The following is a 19,117-nucleotide window of genomic DNA, read 5'->3' as shown; positions in this document are numbered from 1 at the left end:
GGGAGAGTGGGGAGAGATACCTAGAGAAACATGTATAGAGAGAGAGAGAGAGGGAGAGGGAGAGTGGGGAAAGAGACCTAGAGAAACATGTATAGAGAGAGAGAGGGAGAGGGAGATGCGGGAGAGAGACAGCTGCAGGGAGCCGGAGCCAAAGATGGAGAGACTGAGCACCGCAGTCCAGCAGAGAGGAATGCAGCTGTGAGACCCTCCAAACATCTGGAGCCATTAACGCCCACCTGCAGCTCCTTCATTCACATTCTCAATCTTTCTTTCTCTCCCTCTGTCTCCCTCTCATTCTCCCTCTCGTTCTCAATCTCTCTCTCTCTCTCATGCTCTCGCTCACCAACTCTCTCGCTCACACAAGCAGAGTTAGCACCTAAGGCATCAAGGAGTACACTGGGGGTTGAAGGGCAAATCATTTGTTTAAGGGCAAACACTTTACTTTATAGATCCCATGACTTACATTAATTACATCTGGTTGACATAAATAAAGCATTAGCAACAGCCATTTATATTACTCAGTGTTCGTTAAAGTTGAAGTTAATGGTTGGGTTGTGCTAACTAATGGGTCGCCATTTGTGAGAAAACCATTATGTAAAAAGCAATGTAGCAGTTAACATAACAGCCATATATTTTAGGTTTTACTTATGGCGACTAATTATTAATGACTCATGTTAACTAGTGCATTAACCAGGCACATGGTTGCTAGGCCAAATATGAGTCTGTGTTACTTTGCTTTTGCATAAACATGTTTTGACAAGCTGTTGTTTACTGGTAATAAGCACTAATACTGTTCCTACACATTAGTCATTAATCGTACGGCTACATAGCAGCCCTTTTAAAAGCCTTTTGTTCCGTATGATGGCTTAATAATCTGCTTTTAAGAAGTTCTCTCCCTCCCTATCGCCCTCTTACTCCCTCCCTCGCTCATTACCTCTCTCCCCTCTATCTTTCTCTCACTCTGTCCGTCTTTCACTCTATCTATATTCTCTCTCTCTATCTCTCTCGCTCTCTGTCCCTCCCTCTCTTCCACCCTTATTCCATTTCTCTCCCTTTCTTCCTCTCTCCTCCTCCCACTCTCTCTGCACCAGCCTCTCTCTCTCCCTCTCTCCCTCCCTCCCTCCCTCCCTCCCTCTCCTTAGGCCTGGCCTCAGGCTCACCAGCAGAACCACAGCACCACCCCCTCATCCACGATGGGTCTGACAGGTACCAGGAACTGAGCCCACTGACCCACTCTGTGTCCACCGCTTCCTATTAAGAAGCAATCTGGGACAAGTGATCGATAATTGCGCTCAAGTCTCTAGCTCATTTGGGCTCATTAATAATGGATCGGCCACTTATGTTCATTTAGACTCTTAATATACATTTGTTGGACAGAGTCCGCTGGTGTTTGCAGGAGAGAGTGTCTTTAATGTGCTTTACGTCATTAGCACACAGTGTGCAACACTTAACTGAATGGACTTGGCAAGGAACTAGTCATTTATTTTATACAAGGGGATGCATGTGGGCTTTTTCGTCTTGGCTGTTGATGCAGTGGCATTTGTGTTGTGAAAGGTGAGTATTGCAATGAAACTCGTTGTGTACCAAATCACTGAACGTAATGCTTATTTTTTTTCCTCGTCAAAAACGCAACACAGTGCTCGTCCTACAGTGTATGTTTAATTAGGCGACATTGTAAATAAAGTATTATGTTTGCACTAAGTTCAGTCTTCATTCTAAGCTAAGTCTTTATTCATTAGAGACTGGCTGTGAGGAACTGTGATTTAGCTGCACAGTGCCTTGAGTTAGCTTGATCAAATACACTGTGTCATGCATGATGTACAGTGTAAAACTAGCGATATAGTTGAAGTCATCACAGTGATGTTCTGCAAAGGAAAACCTACATCAAAACACGTTTATCTCTTTTAGTCTCGAGTAAGATTTGTGTACTCAGAGGGAGAATGCGTCTCTGTGGGTGGCACATATTTAATTGCGTTTTAGTCATTTTCCACGGCATATGGAAGAACATAAAACATTGGCTCTTAATAAAACATCTGCTTCAGTATTCCTCGCTGTTTTCACCCCTCCCTTTACATTCTGTTCTAGGACGCACTGAATTTTCATGTGTCGCACAGTAAAACTAACAACGCCCTTATATTGTGTTCACTGCAATTCACTGGTGTGAGCTTATGCTAATATCCGTGATTCTGAGTATATGTGTCTTTCATTGAGGAAACCCAGTGATTAATCAGAATACATATATGAATACAAACAGAGTCTGAGCCATGAATATTTAAAATGAATATTAACAGATTGGTGTGATGTTTTCCATCTTTATGTGCAAATGTACTCTGGCGAATGAAGCCCATTAATTGTACATCATACATCATGTTTACATGCTGTGGCGTATCTTTAACGGTCAAACCACTTCCCCGCCACGTTTCACCTTATGTCCCTCGAAAGTCGTGAATAATGGCTTGAGTTTAACCGTATTGGTCAGGAGCGCATTTTCATATGCGGTTTTGCAGTAGAGGGAAATGTATGGATACACAGCTCTTCAACATACCTCTTAAAAAATATGGCCATGTAAGATCTGTGCTCGGCGGCTATGAGCACATTTAATTCAGCTCGACCTGTCAACGCAACAGTGAAGGACAGTTAGCGTATTACATTTCTGTCTAAACGGTAGTTACTCTGTCAGCACTGAGCAGACGGGGTAGTTTCCACAGCCATTAAAATGGTAAGAGCACGGCTCTTCACTGGCCTGGAAAACAGGCGGGCGCGAACAGCCATGGCGGATGACGTTCTCAGGACTCCCCCCCCCCCCCCTTTCAAGTGCTTCATCGCTTCATCGTGGCTGAGACGAAGCTAATAGAGGAGTCACGTTAGTAGCTAGCACCGCATGTGACACGAAGCACACGAAGCAGGGCGGAGGTACGACTAAGAGCCTCTGGGCTCTCCAGAGACACCGCGACCTGCAACCAACACTTCAGAGAGCCTTAATGATTTCACACCTTGAGCCTGAAGACAGGGCTAGCTAATTAGCTTAATCGTGTGACACGAGAGTCAGGTACAAACAAACAGATGTGGGTGTGGGAGACACAGAGACACTACTGTAGACAGTCGCCATGTGTAACCAGTGCAGAACAGTACAGAACAGCAGAACACAGGGATGAGTAACAGTATAGTATATTATAGTATAGTACAGTACACTCTCAAGGTTACACAGCAGAATGGAATAGATAAGGGGGTATGGATAATGGGGGGGGGGGGGGCTTTGTTCCGTATGTCCGCAACCACGTGGCCAGCCGCTTTCATTTGCCGGTAGCTGACATTCACTCTGTGACTAGCTCTGAATTATTCACGAAAGGAAAAAGTCAGAGATAAACCTGAAGTAAAATTGACTCCCCTTTATTTCCCATTGTGAAGTGCATTAAAGTAATGGTCCTCTCCAAACGAGGACGAACAGGGAGGATTGGGCACGCATTATCACCAGGGTTCCCTATTACAGAAACCATTCACTGACACACTCACTCCAACACACTTACTCCAACACACACACACACACACACACACACACACACACACACACACACACACACACACACACACACACACACACACACACACACACACACACACACACACACACACACACACACACACACACACACACACACACACACACACACACACACACACCCCTTCACAGAAATATGCATGCACACAAGCAAGCAAGAAAGCACGCACGCACACACACACACTGACACACACACACACCTCTTCACAGAAATATGCATGCACACAGGCAAGCAAGAAAGCATGCACACGCACACAGACACACACACACCAATAGACTCTATCTAACCTTAACCGTGTGGCTGGGCGGTCAATCCATTTTCGTTGTGAAGGTGCTTGCGGATCACTGACGATATTGTTCGGTAAACGGGTCTTGGCGACGCTTGAGCAAGCAGAAAAACTCTGGCTGGCAACTGGAGGCGAAGGGTTATTACGCCAAAGACTGCATGTGGATTTTAATGTGATGGTGACCACAGAGCTCTCTGGTTGAGGCCTGCGTCGCATGATAAATCAACCTATTTCTTTTCCAGGGCATAAATCATCATCATGTGGTTTCTGGTTTTGCACTAATTGTGTGACCACACACAGAACAGGTTCTGCTAATTGTGCCTGGTGTTAGAACAACAACTAGGCTAGTTCCCAGTTCATGTTTTTTTTTTGGGGGGGTGGGACACACACACATACCTCCATTTCTGTTGGTCCTGAGAGCTGGACTGTGATATGCTGTCCTGTGCCTTTAGAGAAATGTGCAGCAGAGCTCAATGCACATGAGTGAAAGGCACAAATGCAACAACAAAAAAAAGAGCGGATGTGGCTGTGACAAAGACGGACAAAGACAGGCAGAGGCTGTTGCGTGCGTGCGCGCGCACACACACACACACACACACACACACACACACACACACACACACATTACAAAATACAAATGGATTTGTAAATGTGTAGCATCTGGAGACTAGAGAGAGTGCTTCTGGTGTGGCGTTGCGTAAGAGTCTGGAGTGAACACGCCTGGGGAGGTTAAGGAGCTAACGGAGCTGCCAGGCCGCTCAGCAGAAACTGAACAAACTGATTGACAGGCCACAATGGCCAGACAAGCCTTAACACTCCTGCCTGAACCCATTACAGCTGAGAGCACAAGAGTGGGGTCCTCCACAGATGGGGGGGGGGGGGGGGCAAACGCACCATAGATCCCCTTCCTGGAAGGGGGCTACTGCCTCACTAAACAAATTTACCCAAGGAGTCTTCGGAGAATGCAAATGCCAAAGTCGGCAGAAAAACGATAGTCTCCATTATGACTTTCCCGTCTCTGACCTTCGGAGATGAAGAAAGTGGTTCCCCTCACCCTCCCATCTTCCTTAAACTCCTGTAAATCAGCCCCTTCTCTGATCCCATCAAGCACGGAAACATGCCCCCTCCTCTGGTCTGAGGCTCTTAAACCTTTCCCCTCTCTCAGGAAAGTGCTGCGTGGACGAAAGCAGCACCACAGCGTAACAGTGGAGCATTACCGAGAGCAGGGCATCAAATGGCTTCTGACTTGACAAGGAAGTCCATTAACGGCTTGGCCTGGCAAACGGGCTTACTGTACAAATGGATCATAATACACTCACAGGAGCACACACACACACACACACACACACACACACAGCACTGCAACAAGTTAACGTCTAGTAAAGCACACGTAAAGCACATGCTACACAGACCCTTGCCAAGCAGAATGTGAACTATTCAAAAATGTCCCATTGCCTTGAGAAGCTGAAGAGCAGGCTACATTCATCACCCTGAGCCCCCTTCAGCACATCCTCTTCATGCACAGGGCTGTATTTACATACACAGCACACCGTTAGCCACTTCAGACATGAAAGTGAAATCAGCATTCGCAGGCACTGTTTGTTCTCACTGTTTGTGTGGGCTTGCCAGCACACACACACACACACACAGACACACACACACACACACACTTCCATCCTTACAAGATGTTCTGAGCTGCAGCTGTGTCCCCTGAGAGCTCGGTGAAATAGGCTCCTCCAGGAGTGGTGGACAACACCTGAAACCCTTTCCGATACCCTTCACTTTACAACCCGTAGCCGTGTTCTCATTGTCATTCCGCGCGCTACACTTGTCCTACAGGCCCCTTTTTTTCTCATTTGGGGCTCAAATAACCAGGATTTAATGGCGTCTAGGCAGACAGCCAGATAGTCAAATGTTGTGTGATTCAGAAGGGGGGAGGCCTGCATTTCAAAGGCAATTCACAATGACAAATGACAAAAGTTTCAAACAAAGTGTGCAGCGGATTGGAAAGCGCTCATTAGAAGGAGAGAGCGTCTCAGCCGCCGTCATGCAAATCCGCGCCTGATCAGTCAAAGTGACACGTAAACAACAAAACGTGCTCAGTTGCCTCGCAGGAACCACAGGTGAGATCCCACTTCTGGAGCTCGCTAAAAGGCAGATGAAAGACACATTTTTCTTTCCGACTCACGACACTGAGGAGAGAGATTGGGAGAGAGAGAGAGAGAGAGTGAAAGAAAAAAAGAAAAGAAGAAAAACGAGGCTAATCCTTTAACACGACTCATTCGCTAAGCTCAAAGATCCACAAATGCAGTAATGCATTAGGCATTAACAGGTCATGCAGGGGGCCGCGTCACTCTCTTTTGTCAATATTAGCCGAATCAGAATATGACACCCGATGCAAGGTGGCAACATGTCCACTCAGACGAGAATCAATTTGCTGACTGCAGAAACAAAATTCGCTGTGAAGCTTTTGACATTTAAGACACAATCCGTACAAAGAAAGACTAGTTTGGTCTAACGCCTATCTAGATGCGTGACGACTGACAAGTGGCAAATTAAATGGCGAATAAAGCATTCGGTTCTGTAAAGGTTAGCTGATCCGGACCTTCGGTTGTGCGCATCGTTTAGTCCTCTTTCGAAAGTGGTTCTGATTTGCTCTTTCTCTCGTGACATTCCACGAAACTGAACCTGTCAAAAATAATTACAGGATGAACATTCAAAAAGGGCTTCTGCTCTCTGTCTCTCGACCACGGCCCCTGCAGCATTCTGGAGCAGGGCTCAACGGTAGCCTGGTTGCCCTCAGCAATCAGACAAGTGGCAACCATTTCATTATCCCTGGGCCCCCCTGTTTTGTCACAGTATTCTTGAATGAAATCAAAATAAATGTGTCAGTGACATTTAAACATTGTCTAACACCCACTGAACCGCATTTCACACTTATTAGAAGTAGGCTATTGTAAAAGCGTATATGTAAAAAAAAAAAAAAAAATTCATACTGATCCTAACGTGGGCTCACAACATGTCCGGCCGACCTCAAGCAGATGGGTTCCCCCTTATGTGCCGTGGTTCTGCTTAAGGTTCCTTCCTGACTAACAGGGAGTTTTTTCTTGCCCGTGTTGCCATTGTGCTTGCACTAAGGGGGTTCAGGCTCTGGGCTCTGTAAAGCGCCTAGAGACAATTGTATTGTTATTGCGCTATATAAATAAAATTGAATTGAATTGAATTGATACAAGATACAAAAACTGGTGGAAAAAAAATATTGTGATTCTCAATCTATGCGCTATAACCATCTATTACAAACAACCGGTAACTAGCATCTTTGCCTGTAACATAAATCATACATCTTCTTCCTTGTTCTTCTTTGATCTTACCAATTGTTATGTGAACAATGAAACGGAAGATTTTGTGATCACAAATGGTTAAGGTGAAATAGATTCAAATTTGAGTCTCTTTCACATATGAAATCCACAATAAGAGACGAGACTAAAATGGAGCAATAATTCATGGCAGTCATAGTTAGGGTCTCATGCCAGTTAGCCTAGCTATCTAACTCTAGCTTAGGGAGTCGTAATTGCTACGTTAAGTATCTGGGGAGTAAAGCTGCCCAGGCACCTAGTGTTTCTGCCTTTAGCGATTTCAATTTCAATTGAGGGGAGTGTAATGGCAGCTAGATAACTTGCCATCATTTCACGAAAATGGAACTCTGCCAATTAAACCATTTTTGTATTCATAATACAATTGTTTAACCACTATTGTAGTGTTCTCACACACACAGACACAGACACAGACACACACACACAGAGAATAAAGGCTGACAGTGATGGCAACCATTTGTTGGATCTGGAAATCAAAAGCTCAAGCCTGGTGGGCACTTTTTAAAGTTAATTTTGAACCCCAAGAAGAGAAAGAAAAAGCAAATGGGGTTATATAAAAGCCCTCATATTCATTTGGATGTGGATGTTTGGGAGATGTGAAAGTCACACGAAAGAGAGGGAGAGAGAGAGCTTGAGTGGAGTTGTAGAGATGATGAAGAGAGAGAGAGATAGCGATAGAGATAGATAGATAGGGAGAGAGAGAGAGAGAGAGCGAGAGATAGCGATAGATAGATAGGGAGAGAGAGAGAGAGAAAGAGATAGCGATAGATAGATAGGGAGAGAGAGAGAGATAGCGATAGATAGATTGGGAGAGAGAGAGATAGCGATAGAGATAGATAGATTGGGAGAGAGATAGAGATAGCGATAGAGATAGATAGATTGGGAGAGAGATAGAGATAGCGATAGAGATAGATAGATTGGGAGAGAGCTGTCCATCTCAAAGCTTTAGAATGTGCAATTGAGTGTGGGCAAGAAAAAGAAAGGGGAAAAAAAGAAACCCTGGCTCATTTAGTTTCACAGCACAAACCCCAGGCTTCTAATACTTTAAAACCTGCCAGCTCCCAGAGTCTTGCTCACTGAAGTGGCTGACAGCACGCAGAAGGCATAAATTGTCAAGCATGTTTCTCTGTTCCTCCATCTCAACAAGGCCCTGTGGCTCCAAGCTAGACTGGGCGGGGTAGGGGGTGGGGGGTGTTGTTGGTAGGGGGTTAGACTGGGTGGTGGGGGGTAGGACACATGACCAGAAAGAGAGATGTTGACGAAGAGGTTTGGGGGGGGTGTGGGGCGGGGGGAGGGGGAGGCATACCAAAAGCCGCGGGGGTGTGGGGTGGCTACCAGCAGGGGGGGGGGGGGGGGCAAGCTGACTCTGGCTCATCCACGTCATGACTGCTCCCCCACCCGCCAATGGATCTGAGGATTATCTGCCAGTTATATGTGCCAATTAAGCCAGTAACTCCGGCCGTAGCGGATGAGGCGTCACTGATCTGACACTCAGATGTACGAGGGGGCAGATGTGTGTGTGTGTGGACACATGAGAGATTCAAACAGACAGGTGGAACGTTAGCCCTGCTACACACGCAAATGTTGGGGGAATTTGTTGCTTTAATCTTCTCAGCGTAACATAGTGGGGGGGGGACCAAAACAAATCAAATGATATTCCTAAATTCAAATAATTTACTTTGCTTAAATGGGGCTACTATGCAAATTAAACTCGAAATGCAGGACACAGTGAGTGCTGCTGACCACTCTGACATCACAGGCCTAACAGAGAGAAGCCTTCCCTGAGATACCTGCAAGTGGCTCAGTCGCTGTAGATACAGTTGCATTTCATTAAGGGAATCAATTTTCATCTACGTCAATTAGCCTTGGCGTCAATACCCTGTAGACACTTAAGCACAATTCAATATCCAGCCCCTCTGGATATGGCATCCTTTTACTATACGCAAGAAAGGTATGCATATTCGCATCCACTAGTGGAGAAGAATAAAAGATCACTGCTCAGTTGGAAGGTACAATACTTACTTGCCATCTCTACCGATTTTTAGCCTTTCAGCGACTTCAATTACCTTACCATTACATCAAAGCAAAGTTGTTCTCACCGAGACCCATTGCAAACAATGAACTGAGCACAGAAGATGATTTCCATTCAAAATGAAAAGAAAAGGACTGGAATTAAATAGGATAAGGGCCAAGCACTGTCAGAGGGAATCTCGCCTGCGCACCCCCCCCCCCCCCACACACACACACACACACACACACACTCCTCTCCCTTCTCCTCCCTTAAATCAAACGCAGTGACAGGGCTTTGGCATGACCTTGTCCGCAGATGGCCGGTCCTCCTGGGTATCGCAACTTAACTGGGTCAGACCTGGGCTCAGATGTGGTGGGAGTCTGGTGGGGTTCTGCTCCCTGCTTCCCAGTGGAGCAACACCAGAACGGGTGGCGCTCTCCCACTCCCCCCTCCTCCCCACCCTCACCATCTCCCTCTCTCCTGGGAAACCTTCCAGAGGCTTCCACTGCTGTACTGCTGTGTGGATTTAGACATATGTGTTGGAGAGAGATGGGAAGGGCAGGAGGGAGGGAGTGAGGGAGAGAGGGAGAGAAGGAGAGAGGGAGTGAGGGAGAGAGTGAGGGAGAGAGGGAGAGAGAGAGGGAGTGAGGGAGTGAGAGAGGGAGAGAGGGAGGCAGGGAGAGAGGGAGTGAGGGAGAGAGTGAGGGAGAGAGGGCGGGAGAGGGGGCTGAGAAGGGAGTGCACCCGCACACCCCTTCATTATATATATTAGGCTTTACAGCGGGCCCTGGAACAATGGGCTGTCGGCTGCAAAAGGCTGCGGATGAGAGGCCCAAATCTCCCCGCAAAGCCCTTTACTGGAGAGTAGAGAAGTGGCAGGAAGCAACAGGCTTAATCTTACATTAGCCAGTACCACTCCTCTCCCCTATATCTACACTGTCTGAAAGAGGGAGGGGTTGGGGGGCTCAGGAAGAAGGGACGAACGCAGCAAAAACTATCAATCGGCATGCGGTAAAGTATAAACCCGTGCAGTCTGTGGAAGGTCTGCATGCTGAAACATCACCACCGGTCATATTTGCTCTTATAAATAATACATTGTTCTTTCTCATTCTCTGTTTGCAGCCCCTGAAATTGCCTCCCACACAAGGCTGCGAGAAGAAGTACCACACAGACTTGAAAGGCAGGGAGAGGGAAACAAAGGCAGGGGGAAAAAAGATTCTATTTTGCAGATCATCATGAGAACGCGAGCCAGGGGACTTGTGAGCACAAAGGCTTCACACAATTTGTCTGCGCCGTGACGCGGCTTCAAGCATTCAAGCAGCTGGTGAGCACAGAAAATTGCGGGGGGGGGGGGGGGTGGCCGGAACAGGGTTTGGCGGGGGTAAGGGGGTGGGAAAGCAAACACTTTTGGGGGCAGTCTGCGGTGTTGGGGGGGACAGTCACCTCAAAACATATTTTCTCACCCTCGTTTCAGTGGACGAGAAAAATGCAAGATTTATTAATTTCTGATTGGAAAAGAAGCCATTCTATGACTGAAGAATCACCCCGCATTTGATGTACTTTAACTGTTCCATTCCGTTTTCGTTTTTTGAGGAAAGGGAGCAAATGGAGTACAACATATGTAAAAAACGTACAGAGTTAATGCATAGTGACAGCATTCGTTGCTTAGCAACGCTTGATACTGAACATTCAGGTTGGAATTACTTTTTGGGTCGGAGAATGAATAAACAAAATTGAAATGAACGAAAGAAAACACAATCTGCTGTCTTCAAACTCAATTAGTCGGTGGTATGACTACTGTGTAAAAAGCATTACTACGAGTGTCCGTGGGGTTGGTAAGGGATATCCTCGCGGCTGTGATTACCTGCTGCGATTCCATGCGGCCAAATCACAGCCGTGAGGATATCCCTTACCTAGCCCACTCTCACTTGGATCATATTGCTTAAATCATCCTCACATCCAGACCCAGGGCATGGTGAGAAGGCAGTCACACTCGCACGCTGCCCCCTTTCCTTATGTTTATGGTCTTCAGCAACCTGTAGGAGCCCTGCTAGGCTATACGCTGTTTAATAGCTAAGCTCTACGAGCAGTCTGGCAGTCTGTTCATGGATAAGTTAATAATAAATCACTGGATGATGGCACACAGGCTAGAAAGAAGGTGTTTGGTGTTCTGGTGGTGTGTTATGACTGGATAGAACTAGAAGTAGCTATTTTTTCTTCCTTCTTCAAAACGATTTTGGACTGCACCAAAGATTTCTTGGCAGGAACCAACTGTAGCCAGATGGCCGATGGTAGCTAACTTCCAGCACTGAAAATCTGTGCAGCAAGAGACTGAGGAGTAAGACTTGCACTACTGCTGATACTATTGCATTAACACCACTAGTGCAACTATGGCTACAACTAACATTACTACTATAACATCTAGCAACGCTCTATTAACTACTACTAGTGTCAATACTAAAAGTACTGTGACACTTGCAAAACTATTAGGCATGCAGTCTGCTCCAACGCCACAAAATCTTCCACTTATACCACTAGTACAAACCTGTCTATACCAATATCACAAAAACAATAAGAACTTCAAATTTGTTCCACTGGATTAATTACTTTATCCTTTGGCTATTAGGCCTAATGCTTATAATTTGTCCATCAAAATATCACAAATTACTTATTTTGTGGAACAATGTCATCATATTCCATTACTAAGTTACCCACGTTGTCGATAGTGAGAAGTCTAAGCACTCTGTATTGGTCATGGGTAGCCCATTTTCAACCAACAGGGAACGGGTTCTTGATTCGGTTCTGTTCAGGTTTCTTTGCACCTTGTTCATAAGGATTACCAGAACACACACTGAAGATGTACATTAACACAGTCATACAAGACATGCAGGGTAACGGCAGACATCCAAAGCATATTCCTCAACTCTGTAGCAGGGACAACACAACACCTTGCACAGCAACGTGGAAACCTTGCAGGTTAAGCGTTTCACTTGACAAAGACATTTCAGACACCAGAACTGTTGAGGGCTGCACAGCACAATTGCCGTCAGTCCCACAGGACCCCCTGTCTGCGGACATACAGTGAACAATTAAAGTGATATGCTTTATTGCCACCATAAAGCAGTGTTTTGGTAATAAGTTACTTGGTATTCGGGAGCATTGTCCTCTATGGGGTTCAAGAGCCGCGGGTTCAATGAAAACGGATCCAAGCTAATGTGACAGGAGAATTCTGTTAGCCGCCCTTTCTGGATGCGGGCAGGAATTCTTAAAAAAGCTACAAGAAAACAATTTCCTTAAGCCTTAGCTAAACTTTGCACAGCTCAAGACTTCAATTGTGTTGACAACACATTTCTGACGTCTGGAAGTGCGACTGAGCGGCGATGCATCAGTCCAATAAGGAACATTTTTGGGGGGCAGAGAAAAAATCCACTCGGTTTGACACACCACTCTCACCTTCCAGGCAAGCACAACCACAAGCCAAGCCCAAGCACCAGCAGGATTTTCCATTTTCTGACGTATTAATTCTCTGCCATTTTAAATCCGCCTAAATTTGACGTGAAGCATGTCATGTTCATTAGGGAGAGGCGCGCGTCCCCTTAGGACGACATTGAGTAATGAGTGTGCTGCGCACGCCACTTAATGCGGCCCGCATGGTAATGCAGAAAACAACATGCAATTGATTACAGCTGCTCTGCGCCTAGTTCACACCGGCTTTTCTGATTTTCTGAAAGAGTCATTTCCCCCCTCAATAGCCATGCATTAGCTAATGCCAACCCCCGTTGCCATAGTGGCAAACATACAGACATACTGATGTGAAGGGTCCATGCTGGTGCATAACACCCACATTGAGAAACAAGTTTTTTTTGTTTGTTTTCTCAACAATTGGAAGGACTTGCATTCCTCCGCAGTTTCCCCAGGCCTTTCTAGAGGCCACAAAAGGACAAGGTCCAAACCGCCGCACCTTGCTGCACGGCTTCCTTCTCTTGGCTACCGCCATTGCCCTGAGACTCTTATCACACGGCCTTCTTTCCTCCTTTTGAAAAGAGTAGGCCTGCTTTTGTCGTCGTCAATCACAGACTGCCAATCAAAACATAAAAGGGCAGTCCTTCACCCTTATTTTCTTACACTGTATGCTGGAGTTGCCCGTGTTTAAAGAAGCCATTGAGGGCATTCAGTAAAGCAGTGTTGCCGTCTCCTCCCGTTGACCACAGGCTTTTGCATGAGGGTTGTAAAGACAATCTCAGAGTACAGGGCCATTGTATTGTCTGAATGGAGCCATTTTAGAATGGAGGACCATAAAACTAGCATGCTGAACGAGCACCCTCTCAAACAAGAGGCCCCGTGGAACAACAACAAACAGACAGACACTGAGGCAAGTCAGAACACTCCCGGAGTCCTAGAACATTCTTCATATCATGCAGGTGGAAAAACAGAAACTGTCTCCTGAACTCTACCTGCACCATACTGGTATACTCAACAGAGTTACCATTATTGATAGATATGCTAATAGGATTACCTAGTTTCATGTTCACATGTAAAAACAACATATCCAACTGTGCCGTCATATGTTGAACAAAGGTTGATTTGTTGCAGTTATGAAAGTAAATTCTACCACTGAGATATAAATACATTTAAATTTACATTTATTGACACTTTATATGATCCACAACATCAGCACCTGATCCAAAATGCAAATTAGAAAGAAGTATAAACACACATAGATTTATATGGAAATCTAAACCACCAAATCATTGACCTCTCTGTGTGTGTGTGTGTGTGTGTGTGTGTGTGTGTGTGTGTGTGTGTGTGTGTGTGTGTGTGTGTGTGTGTGTGTGTGTGTGTGTGTGTGTAAGAGAGAGAGAGACATGACTTGGAGTTATTTTGTCTGTGCTTGCTTCTTCCTAACAATGGGAAGAAATCCTTGTATTCCACTCACTCTCCTGTCTTTTTGCGCTGGCAAGCACACTACACCTGAGTCAATTCTGGCTGACTATCTGTAATGGCAGCCTACCTCTGCAAACAACACCCTGACACTTGATAATATGGATCTATTTCAACCACAGTGAAACCCAGTGACTTGCCCAATTATTCTGTTGCTTTTCACGGGAAAGTGATGTAAGAGTATTTCAAGGCCGTTGTAGCCTACTCACTGTCTGCGTGGGCCGGTCCTGATGCCCAACTGAGCACCAGCAGCAGCAGCAGCGGGAGCAGCACGTTGGGCCTCCTGGCCAGAGGAGCAGGCTGTCTGTGGCACGGAACCATGATCTGTCGTTGGCACTCTCTCCGTGGATCCCAATGCTCCTGCTCGATGGCTGTGGGCTCACGCAATCATAGGATAATACCTGAGAAGAAACGAGTGGAGACACATAAGGATTTATCTTTCTTACCGAGATGATTTTTTTTTTTAGCCAGCAAGCGAATCTGATAATATTATCGGTGTAATTAATTAGCTATCCTTGCAAAACTGCATTGCAGATAAAAACACATAATGTCACCCCTCTATACATCACGAATGCTCAAATATTTAGTAAGTGTAAAAATAACATAATATTTCAAAATCAATGCAGGAAACGAACATTAGTTAGCCCACGAACCTAACTAGGGTAGCAAAAAAATCTCACGCCGATTAATTTTTACTAACTAGCTAACTTAGCGAGCTAAAGTTAACATTAACAGAGAATAGACACATAATCAATATAAACTCAATAACAGATTAAAGTACTGAAAGGGGTATCTAAAACCAACACACTCAGGGATTTCACAATGAGGCGATGTTAATTATTTACCACGGGCTACGTTGCTAGAACCGTACCAGTAATGTAAATATGCATAGACCCACGGCAGAGTACAGAGCAAATGGCAGCCTTTATCACAGATGAAATCGAACGTTAGGTGTCATACAGAGACGACTGACAGTAGCTACTCCATCAGTGAATCCTGGAACAACTTTCTCGCATCGATCCAGAAAACTGTGCCTCACAACTGCACTCACAGTGGCGATTTGCTTTTTGCGGGGCAAATGCAATCCCACATCTATCAGGTCACACTTGAGAGACATTTTCATGCAAAGCGTAAATGGTAATCCACTCAATGTAGGCAATGGCATATGCACAAATATGATCCCGAGTCAATATGTTAAGGTATGCACACGAAGACTTAATATCATTTTTCTTGACAAAGAATTAAATCATACTCTTAAATTAATTACCTAATTACTCTTAATTTTTGTTCCCAGAAGCCAATATGTAACTCGTGTTAACTGTGTTATGCACAGGCTAAATTGAGTCACTTTGCATCTGCAAGATGAGGACATTTTCATTTTCCAAGAATGGCAGTATAAGATGAGTAGGGCATGACATCACTGACAGGTGCAACGCATAGCCCCCTCCCCCTTTAAAAAAAAAGAATAAAAAAAAAAAACACTTTTACTCCATGATGTAATTCAATTAATTAACTAAAGTGCTGCTTTCAGACCAAAACAAAACAATAAGAGAAGCAGAAATGGATCCCCTGAGGTTCTCATACTTGGATACATCAATAGAACCTTGAACTTTTACCCATAACCCCCAGTGCATCCAGACAGCCAGTGAGACAAACCTGTTCTCCAGGGACCTGCTAAACGCTAATAGCCAGTTAGGTAAAAGGCTTCCCCAGAGACACCCCGGTCCCCAGACTGCCGTATCATTAAGACAGTCACAGAGGAACAATGCTGATGATTTAAGATGACGCTAGTTCTTATTAACCAAGATTGCTCATTGCCTGAGAGCCTTACCAAAGTCTCTGTGTAATTAATGGCGTGTGCTAGAGAGAGAGACATCTGTTTTCTGAGGCAGAGCCACAGTTTGGGCTGCGAGGGAGCCTGGAGACAAACACACATGGATCCACATGGGCTGCTGCCAGCTCTCACATTCGCCACACAGCACCGCACACACCCACAGACGGCCTTTTCGCCTGCAGTGGAGTCACCACTCAGGGGAGAGACTACAACTCCCAGAAAGCCATGCACTAACGTAACAAGCACCTTCCCCACAGTACAGGGGCGCAGCCCCAGTGGAAATGTCAGGCCATTTTTTGGCTCCTCAAATGGCTGCTCTCCATAGACTGGGCTCGCTTGACTGCGGCTGGTACAGGGAAATGACTCCTGCCTCAGCGCTCTCAATTTGTCCTGGGTTATTATGGAAAATCATGCACCTGGAACAGAGGGCCGCTCCCGTCGTCTTCACAGATTCCTCATCAGGCCTGCCGGCTCAAAGGCAGGGCGGGGCTGATCTGAGCAGAGACCCAGGAGCTCCCTTCTGCCTCAGTACACTCACAAATGACAGAGGGCCGGGTGGGGCGAGGGGGGGGGCTGCCTCATGATTTTATTTTTATTATGTTTTTTCTTGTTCTTGCTGGTGGTGTTTTTGCCTCCCATTCCCAGAAGCATAGGGTGTGGGTTTGGCATTTACATTACTCATTTTGGTACGTTAATGGAGATGTTTGAGGAAACAAATCAACTAAAAAAGGTTTTTATTCCCCCCTGTAGATAAGGCACACTAGTCAATATTTTTCAAAAATGTGTTAATGATTAAATGAAAGATCAGATCCTTCTTTGATAGGGTATAGGAGTTGTGTCTGTAGAACAGATATATATAAAAAAATAAAACAATTCAAAAACAATAAAACATCTTCCTTCTGTGTGAAACACATGTACTCCTGAAGGAACCGTGTAGCATAAACTCCCTGGGCAGCCACTTCAGAGCTCGCCGAACAAATGGAACTTTGAACGTGGTGATGAGCACAAAAGGCGTTGCTCTGCCATGCTGCTCTGCGTGGAGAGCAGAAACGAAAAACAAAGAATGCGGTTTCAAAAAGAAAGTGTCTCCGAGCATCTATAGCCTTGCTTTACATCCCCGCTAATGTCTCTCGACAATGCCGTGTCACAAAGGGAGACATAACAGGGGGAGCACACACACAGGAAGAAAACGCGCAGTTAAGACTTCCATTTGCTCCTCATCAGCTCACACTCTCTCTCTCCCTCTCTCTCTCTTTTTCTCCTGACTCATCCTACTCATTCTAGCCTGTGCTTTCAGCAATTGATGGCACACTAAATGAAAATGCCTTGGTGAAATGCCTTTTTTTTATCTGCATGCTTTCTTTACAATAACGTGCTAAATTAGGTTTTATCACAATGCAGTGAGTCAACTAAGGCTATGAGCAGTGTACAGCAGGGTAAACCCATTGAACAGATGCCTGTGGTCAGAGATCTGACAATGCGACTGTTGATGAAATCAACGCAAGGTCACATGGTCCGAGCAACCCCTTCATACTGATTTGGTAGGATAAACTTGCTTTGGTCATACACCTCTCTGGACAATAATCCCAGACAGTCAGCTGTCAACAGGATGTTAGAGAGAATTAGAGGCTTTCAAGGAGATGATATCCCCCCCGCCACAACCCCTCTCACACACACACACACACACACACACACACACACACACACACACACACACACACACACACACACATTGCTTGGGCTCACACAAAAGCACAATCGCATTTTCAGTACTTTCTAGATTTGATATATAATCTTACATAATCCCACAAGAGAGTGATTGCTACATGTCTAGCACCATCCTTGTTTTTTTGCAGTGAAATGGGGTGGGGGGGTGGGTTGGCTGTTAGAGTAGTCCAGAGCTGTCAACAATATGTCCACAAAAATGAACCATACTGTGTCTGTACAATGCAGTTCATTCTGTTAATACACTGAGCAGAAGACACCAGGCGATCCCTCTTGAATAAACAATACATCTTCATTCATTTTTTTTCAATGTCGTACACTCTTGCCCAGTGTTGTCTCTTGTCATTGAATGCCTGGCCACAGACAGGCCGAGACACATTCAATTAAGTACATGAAATAATACATCAGATAAGAGAGGAGGGGGAGCCCTAAGAGCACCTTTTGTGAAAGAGGCTACTTCATCCTGTCAATATTATTTAAAAGGCTATCATTATTATTCATTCATTTCTATTCAAATCCCTGAAAACGGGGTTAATGCGGATATCAGGAATTATTATCTTTCATGGCTTAAGGCAAATTGAATGAAACATTTACCTGGAATGAGATGGAAAAAATCTCAGAGATACTCAAAAAAAAAAGTGCCCACTCGAAGCTCACACGTCTCTCTCTTTCCCTCTCTCTCTGTCTCTCTCTCTCTTTCTTTCTTTCTTTCTCTCACACAGGCACTCTGGGCAAAATAATAGATGACCTCTGAGGGTGACCAAACTGTGACATTCAGAAGTGAAAAGGAACAAGAATGGTCTTCTCAGAAAAGCTGACGACTAAAAAAAACAAACATATATATCAGATCAACATTTTCCATTCATAAGCCCACACAGAATTATATTTGTTCAGTCTCACTTTTATAGTGGCACTGCACATTTACTACCCAATAGTGACAGACATGAATAAAAAATCCGCACCATATGCCTGTCTAACAGAGGTCGTAGCTCTTGACTTCTGCCACCGTTTTGGTTTCGTGTGAAGTTAAACGGCGTCTAAGCACATCCGCCACGCCGTGCATTAGGCTGGCACCGGGGCTCTGCTCCGGGCCCATTAGCACACAGATTCACCGTGCGAGGAGGGGGGGAACGAGTCGTCGATGGGCTGACTGGAGTGAGAAAGTCAAAGTCAAACGGACTCTGCCTCTGCCGCAGCCGGAGTGATATCTTCTCCCAGCAGACGCGAGCGGAGCGGAGCGGAGTGGAGGCAGATCATTTCATCCTGGAGGAGGTGCCCTCCCGGGGGCTCGGCTCATATACTTATCTGCACCCTCATCCCCAGCGTCCCCGGAGGAGGAGGAAGATGCAGGACAAACCCTTTCACAAGGGGGAGGGAAGATGTGTG

At 45.5% G+C, this 19,117-nt stretch overlaps 1 protein-coding gene across 9 annotated transcripts in view; it reads right to left on the bottom strand.

Annotated features, from left to right (window-relative positions):
• Nucleotides 1-19,117, bottom strand: part of ptprfa (protein tyrosine phosphatase receptor type Fa) — a 173,457-nt gene that overhangs the window by 138,493 nt on the left and 15,847 nt on the right. For all 9 annotated transcript variants that reach the window (XM_031574574.2, XM_031574576.2, XM_031574575.2 and 6 more), the window contains exon 2: nt 14,382-14,573. In XM_031574574.2, coding sequence (XP_031430434.1) covers nt 14,382-14,493 — 112 coding nt within the window. In that variant the 5' untranslated portion in view covers nt 14,494-14,573. The remainder of the gene's footprint in view (nt 1-14,381; nt 14,574-19,117) is intronic.

The sequence above is a fragment of the Clupea harengus genome, chromosome 10 (assembly GCF_900700415.2).
Source record: "Clupea harengus chromosome 10, Ch_v2.0.2, whole genome shotgun sequence".
In the NCBI taxonomy this organism is placed as follows: Eukaryota; Metazoa; Chordata; class Actinopteri; order Clupeiformes; family Clupeidae; genus Clupea; species Clupea harengus.
This window is presented reverse-complemented; position numbering and strand designations above follow the sequence as displayed.